Source organism: Trifolium pratense, linkage group LG1 (assembly GCF_020283565.1).
Source record: "Trifolium pratense cultivar HEN17-A07 linkage group LG1, ARS_RC_1.1, whole genome shotgun sequence".
Classification (NCBI taxonomy): domain Eukaryota; kingdom Viridiplantae; phylum Streptophyta; class Magnoliopsida; order Fabales; family Fabaceae; genus Trifolium; species Trifolium pratense.
In genome coordinates, this window is record NC_060059.1 from 19,496,285 (window position 1) to 19,504,525 (window position 8,241).

The 8,241-nt window shown below is 33.9% G+C and overlaps 1 protein-coding gene across 1 annotated transcript; it reads left to right on the forward strand.

Moving 5' to 3' along the window:
• The first annotated feature begins 2,486 nt into the window (after positions 1-2,486).
• Positions 2,487-6,361, forward strand: LOC123921880 (small nuclear ribonucleoprotein SmD1a). The gene is made up of 4 exons (XM_045974587.1): positions 2,487-2,665; positions 2,776-2,852; positions 5,751-5,942; positions 6,032-6,361. The coding sequence occupies exons 1-4, from the start codon at positions 2,652-2,654 to the stop codon at positions 6,091-6,093; spliced, it is 345 nt and encodes a 114-aa protein (XP_045830543.1). The 5' UTR covers positions 2,487-2,651; the 3' UTR covers positions 6,094-6,361.
• The last annotated feature ends 1,880 nt before the right edge of the window (positions 6,362-8,241 follow it).

The window sequence follows — 8,241 nt, forward strand, 5'->3', positions numbered from 1 at the left end:
AAATGGCAATCAAAATCAAACCGAGGAGGGTAAGCCAGGCAAAAACGGGGAGGTAGGCTCCCCGGCACTAAGGCTGTATAACGAAATTTCCTCAAAACTTCTAAGTTAAAGACGGGGAGGTAAGCTCCCCAGCATGAAATTTAAACAACAAATTTCATGAGAATTCTTAAATTAAGGACGGGGAGGTAAGCTCCCCGGCATGAAATTTAAGCAATAAATTTTCATCAAAAAATGTTCTAAGTTAAAAAAGGGGAGACAAGCTCTCCGGCATATTCAAACTATCTAAAGTTTGAAACGGGGAGATAGGCTCCCCGTCACTCAAATAAACTATCTAAAGTTTGAAACGGGGAGATAGGCTCCCCGTCACTAGTTATCTAACCTAGAGTTTCAAAGGGGAGGAAAGCTCCCCGGTACCAAGTTCAGAAGGTGCCCGGCACATTCATCCTAATGTTCATAAATTCATACATTCTTCATGTAAAAACGCCCAAAGCTGGGCAGGAACAACAAAAAATAGATCTAAATAACGAAATTTAGAAGAATTACCTTGAATATGAAGAAAATCTGAAGAACGATTTGACTAGTAAGTTGAAACTTCAGAGAGATTCACAATTGAAGAGAGAGAGTGAAAAGTAAAAATGAAATTCACTCTCCTCTATTATATAGACCAAGCCAGGAAAGTGAAGAGACGCTTTGATCCAATGGTCCTTACACTCCCTCGTAAAAATCAAAGCAGTAAATGCACCCTTTCACATCCCCAACGAAAAAGGATGCTCGAATTTCACTCGAGCAAGTCCTCAAGCAAAAGGCTGCGCTTTACAGAAAACCTCCTCGTTGCTAACTTCTTCGTCATAGCAACGAGCAACAATTCCTTCTTATAAATTATCTCCTCGCCATAAATACGAGCAACAAATCCCTCTCGTAGTTATCTCCTCGCAGTAGATACGAGCAGAATACTAAATATCCTCGAAAAACCACTTCGAGCAAAACATTGCAGATGCTTGCTACGAGCAAGGCTTTGACGAGCAACTTCCTCGTCCACTTTTGTTCAAGAGAGGTTGCAAGGAGATTTCCTTCTGCACTTGGGCACACATCTAAAGTCATCGCTCCTATACCTAGGAGCAACGACTTGGGGGGCTCCTGTTCTGGACTAGACTAATGCAAGTCCACCTAGACCCTCACCAAGTCCACATGGCTTGCCCAATCACCTCCATGTCAGCATGGCACAACCTCTCAACCAAGATAGGGTAAAATTACTACTCTACCCACTATCTAAGGGTAATATCTTGGCAGTCCCTCTTAATGGGCCTTGGCTAGTCCAGCCCACTAAGAGGACCTTTGGCCCAGAGTTGGGGGCTATAAATACTCTCCCTCATGGGAGAGCAAGGTAGACACTATTCATTATTGCAATTACTCTCTCTCTCTAACTTCTCTCTTGTATCTCTTTTGCTCTCTACCCTTACTGACTTAGGCATCGGAGCACCTGCAGGTACAACCCCCCCCCTTCGTGGATCATCTACTCGGACCTGCTGCCTATCACCTGCTCAACGGACTTCCAGCTGGCCTTCTACCTGTTCTGATCAACAGTTAAGATCAATAACAATATATTGTGAAAACAATATGATACTCTAATATTTTTGTTCCTCTATATAGCTTTTACTGATCCTAGGCTGGATAACGTAAGCTCTAGAACTCATAGTGCCATTAAAATCTGGATATGATGATCACCATGTTATGGACATACACATTCTTCTTCTGTATACCATAGTAGATCAAAAGGTCAAAGTCAACACTTCACTCCATCATCTGGACATATCATCCTCTAAGCCTATTCATATTCATTCTGGCAAAAAAAATTCTGAATGATGGAAGTATTGGGTGATCAAGGAAATATTCAGATTAAAAAAATTATAGTTATAAATTCATCCACTATAAACTATTTTATCAGTTATCCACTAATATTTTTTTACCAAACAAACTCTCTCTAAATATATCAAATTTTGTTTTTAGTCCATCTAAAATTTTTCTTCAAACTTCGGTCCTCTAAATATTATGTTTTCAATATTAGTCCATCTTTTTTACAAAAATTCACGTACCATGTTTCAAATGACTTTTTCTATTACATATTATTTATTTTTTATTTTTTGGTCAAGTAGTCTAGTGACTATAAAATCCACCTACTATGACATATTATTTATAAGACCTTAAAATATTATTTTTTAATAATGTTGTTATATAAAAAAAAAAGTCATTTAAAATATACTACATGAACTAGTTGTAAAAAATTAAGAACTAAAATTAAATAGATTATGTAGAAGACCAAAATTAATTTTTCTTTTTGTCAAGAAATTAATTTTTATTTTAAAAGGACTAAAAGTAAAATTTGGTATATTTAAAGGATTAAAAAGTTTTTTTTTTATGTGTCAAAAAAAAGGATTAAAAAGTTATTTAATACTTTATTTATTTGTTTTTTGAGGTTTCTAATTACCATCATTATTCATTACAAAGGTATACACAAGGGCAATACTAAAACGATGTCGTATGAGAAGTGCCCAAAAACACTTGTTCACTTCACAGAACCACAATAGCGTCACTGACCCGCCGCACCCTCCGTGGTTGTTGAAGCTGTAAGGTGGTGTGCATTTTCCGCCGCCATGAAGCTCGTCAGGTACCTCTTTCCCCTCTCCTTCTTCCTCAACTTCTTATTTTCCCCCCCTCTCTCTCTCTCTGTGTTGAAATTTTCTAAAGCTGAAAGTGTTTCTATGAAAACCGTAACAGGTTTCTGATGAAATTGAACAACGAAACCGTATCAATCGAGCTCAAAAATGGTACAATTGTTCATGGCACCATTACAGGTTCATACTAACCCTTTCTTCTTCCTTTCTGCTCTCATTACACGTTGTTCACTATTAAGCCGCTAAACCCTAAGTAAACCCTAAGTACCTTTCGTAATCACACATTTATCAATTATCAATTATCGATAACTGCGTTTATCAGCTTTGAATTTTCTAATGTTTGTGTTATTATTCTTTATGGTAGTGTCGTTAATGTGGTCATTTTCGTGTTGTAAATGTAGTGATATCTTAATTGTTTTGTTTTAAACCGGTTGCTTACTTATTTGCAAACTGATAGTTACAGTGCTGAGAATAAAGATTCATTTTTAGCTTTGTATTTTACTGTTTGACATGTTGTGTAATATCTACTGCAATTAAGATATCACTTTGTCCCTTTGTCAAAAAAAAAAAGATATCACTTTGTCCCTGTGTGAGCATAGCTCAGTTGGTAGGGACATTGCTATATGCAAGGGACGTAGTTTGAACATTCAGGGTGAAATTCTAGAGACTAGGCTACTTGACCCCAAAAAAAGGAGATATCACTCTTTTGATGACTGATTGTTTGTTGTTGCTGTTGTTGATTCCTGTCTGTAAACCTCCCTTCTGTCTAACAATGAATAGCTGGTTACCCTGTCATTTTCCTAGGTTTTGTTTGCGAGTTTGGAGGGGAGGGCTTTGGAAAGAGGGAAGTAGAGAGGAGAATAGAGAAATCTTTCACATTTTTTATGCTGGTGTTTCCCTTTTTCTAATTTATTGGAGGTATAATCGTGACGGTTGAATTAATGATCTTAGAAGTATACCTATTAGGATAAGATTGTATCAATGCCTTCCCTTCAACTTTCTGCTCAACTCTTTTGCTTTGTGTTCTTTTTGATGACTTTTTGTTTTCTATCACAATGATGATAATAATGTTTAATGTAAAATAGAAGTCAATTGTTACCATTTGAACTCTAAACTTGGAACAGTCTGAAGATGTGTGTTTCCAAATACATTTTGGCAAGATACATATGAAGCTCTTGAATGTTAATTGTTTCATTGGTTGCAAATGTATTGCTTTTATGTTATAGATAACTACCGGCTTTCTAGTCTTTAGACAAATGGACTGGAAGAGTATGCTTAATAATCTTAAAATATAAAATTACACTCTGCTTCTAAAGCATGTACTATGAAAAGTGACAAATCATTTAGAAATGAAAAATACTATTTGTACTAAAGCATGTACTATGAAAAGTGACAAATACATTTATAATAATAATAATTATTACTTTTCTTGAATAAATTAAAATAAAACAAAACAAAATCATGACCATACAATGATTTTATTGACTTTTCTTTTAAAATATTTCGCACTATCAATCATTTTCATTTGTTAACCTATTCACCTATTTCTTTATTATGCCTTTTTTTATTCTGTTGTACTGTAACATAAATATCCCCATCATATCAGCCTATGCATTTAAGTGTTATATATTATGAAACAATCTCAAGAATTGCAAGGAAAGGATGTGTTGTTTTAAAGATGCTGCGTGTAGTTACTTCTGTGCGTAGAAAAATATCAAAACGAGCCAATCAAATCATTCTTATGTTTTCCGTTTTTATGATTTTAGTTTTTCAGAACATTCAACGATTTCCTTTGACCTAATCTAAGCCAATTTTTCAGAGTTACACCAATCTCATCAACAGCTTCTGATAAATCTTCACACAGCCTGTACTCTGGATTTTTCTATTAAACACACTGGGTTTAATTATACTTTTTAGGTAAATAGAAAGTTTTCAAGTTATATGCAACATCTGTTTTCTTATCTTTGCTTGTGCTAAAGTTTGTATGTTTGAGACTCAAGTGCAACCAGCTTCATGCATTGTTAGTGAACAGTTGAACATAATTATTTCCTTTTGTGGAGGCTTATTAGAATCAGTGTAGCCAAGATCGCACACTGGCTTGTAGGATTCTACAATCCACGACCATGTTTCCATGTGGCGTGGTCAAACTTGCGAGTTTGAGGTGAGATCATAGGATTGTTCCTGTTTGGCCAACCGTTTTGCAATGGGCCTTGCTGAAACAGGTCAGGTATTGGGAAAAATATCATTTTTATAAAACACTTGAAAAACCCGAAACACAATCATGTCTCCTTCCCGCGTCGGTGTTTCTTTTTGCGCTGCCACCAATGTCGGTCTTCTTGTCTGTGTGCCTCCGGTTGCGACAATTCACATTTTTCACTCCCTTCCCCTGTTTTCTTTCATGCAACCCTTACTTCCTCTGTTTCTGGGTTGGATCATGTCTTTTGAGTTACGTATTATGAACCAAGTCTTTTAGTTACTTATTAACTTAGTCTTTTTAGTTACTTATGAACTTGGTCATTTGAGTTACTTCTGAACTTATGGATTGATGGTTATGAATTTTTAATTAACTTAGTTTAGAGAGAAGATGATGGATACTAGACTTAGGTGGTTTGGGCATGTAGAGATAAGACAATCTTGGCTGTTGTTATTGTAGTGTTGTGATATAGAGGTTATTTTGTTCATGTATGATTGTTTTTATGCTTGTGTGGGTGTGTATATGGTTACAGTACATTTTTGCCCTTAGGTAGGATTTCACGAGTCATGTTGCGATCCTCGAGTTATGAGCTTTCACCCCCTCCCAATCCTATGTAGGATCTCGAGTTTGACTGTTGATTAGAATTGAACCCTGTATTATAATTTGGCATGAATACTACTGCTTGCTTACAATCCAAATATAATGTTAATCAAGCACCAGGGGTTTTCCTTGACAGTCATTAGTAAAAACATACTGGCAGACAACATAATGTTTCTAAACAAATAGCTTGCCACTTAGTGTCTCTGAGTCTTTTATTTTTGGGATGAGATCATCCGTGTATTGAAAAGCTTTAATGTTGTTCCCAACTTGTTGCTATTCTACAGGTGTTGATATTAGTATGAACACACATTTGAAAACAGTTAAACTAACACTGAAGGGGAAAAACCCAGTGACTCTGGATCATCTCAGTGTGAGGGGTAACAACATTCGTTATTATATCCTTCCTGACAGCTTGAATCTTGAGACTTTGCTGGTTGAAGAGGCACCTAGGGTCAAGCCTAAGAAGCCAACTGCTGGTATTTTACAATATCCGACTCTCTGCAATTTTTTTATTCAGTTTAGCTGCTATCCAGTTGTTTATGGTTTTCAACGTTTTTATTTTCAGGGAAGCCTTTGGGACGTGGGCGTGGTCGTGGGCGTGGACGTGGTCGTGGCCGCGGTCGTTGAATTGCATATTCAGAATTTTTGTGCCATATGGTTATATTGTAGGAAGAATTTATGAGTGGTCTTGTGGACATCAAGAGAGTGTTCTTGCTGATTAGTTATGTTGGCTTTGCCTACATTGCTATTATTTTTGAACAAGTTCTTCTGTATAATTCCTGTGAGTTCTTCAACTGAGTAATACTTTCTGTGAGTTCTTTAACTGAGTAATATACTTTGTTGACTTCTAAAAGATACCTAATGCAATTCAAGTCTCAACTAAGGTCTGCATATATGGTGCCCTCGTGTCTCTTTAAATGACTGAGATATGGTTCCTCAAATTTTTCAACGGCCAAGACATTTTTTTTTAGTAAACCACCAAATTAGTTTCCGATGCAAGACACTTTCAAATAAGACTATGAATATTTCAAAAAGGTCTTTTATCTTTGTTAAATTTTACTCATGACACAATTGACAATAAGTGAATGAACTTAAGGATCAAATTAATAATTTGTATAATATAAGGACTTAATTGATAATAAGTGGTTAAATATAGAGATCAATTTAACAATTTAAGAGAGCCAGATCTTTTTGAAATATTTATCAAGTTAGGGACTTCAAAGACCTATTTAAGAGTATCTTATAAAGTTATAGATTAATTTGGTGGTTTATTTTTTTTGTTTGTTTATTTTAACTTGATCTTATATAATAAATTTGGATGGATTTTGTATGATAAACATATGATAGGTGTTTGATATTACATGCTTTTGATGCAGACTACATACCAAGATATTGCACCTAGGTTATTTGAACTCACCAAACCTTTTTGAAGTTTATATCCAAAAGGCAAGAAATTTCAAGAAGTTTATGTTTATTTGTTAAATGTGGAAAGAACAAATATATCTCTAATGTGGAAAAAATAAATAGATCTCTGAAAATAACCTAGGTACCAGTACTAGGTTATAGTAATCTCTACAATGTCATATAATATTTTTGCAATCCATACTCTCTACAATCTACTTTTGCAACCCATACATATTTTACTATAATGATACAAAATTATGCAACTCATGTGTGTGTCTATATATATAAAATATTTAATATGATCCACTAAATAAGTTAATATTGTGTAAAAAAAATCTACAATATATTAAAAGAAGATACATATGAAATCACCAATTTGCCCCTATTTCATTTTTTGACACATAATCATTTTCAAGGGTATTTTGTGTCTTTATTAAAAAAAGTTAGTAGAAAAATGCTAAAAAATTTCTAACATTTCTCAGCAGGATTTGAGCCCTTAACCTTTTAGTTACACTCCTTATTATATTTATAACTAAGCCATATGAATTGATTTGTTATATTTTTGGAACCATCTACAATATATATATCTACAATATATTAAAAGAAGATACATATGAAATCACCAATTTGCCCCTATTTCATTTTTTGACACATAATCATTTTCAAGGGTATTTTGTGTCTTTATTAAAAAAAGTTAGTAGAAAAATGCTAAAAAATTTCTAACATTTCTCAGCAGGATTTGAGCCCTTAACCTTTTAGTTACACTCCTTATTATATTTACCACTAAGCCATATGAATTGATTTGTTATATTTTTGGAACCATCTACAATATATCTACAACATATTAAAAGAAGATACATATGAATCTACAATATATTAAAAGAAGATACATATGAAATCACCAATTTGCCCCTATTTCATTTTTTGACACATAATCATTTTCAAGGGTATTTTGTGTCTTTATTAAAAAAAGTTAGTAGAAAAATGCTAAAATCTACAATATATTAAAAGAAGATACATATGAAATCACCAATTTGCCCCTATTTCATTTTTTGACACATAATCATTTTCAAGGGTATTTTGTGTCTTTATTAAAAAAAGTTAGTAGAAAAATGCTAAAAAATTTCTAACATTTCTCAGCAGGATTTGAGCCCTTAACCTTTTAGTTACACTCCTTATTATATTTACCACTAAGCCATATGAATTGATTTGTTATATTTTTTGAACCATCTACAATATATTAAAAGAAGATACATATGAAATCACCAATTTGCCCCTATTTCATTTTTTGACACATAATCATTTTCAAGGGTATTTTGTGTCTTTATTAAAAAAAGTTAGTAGAAAAATGCTAAAAAATTTCTAACATTT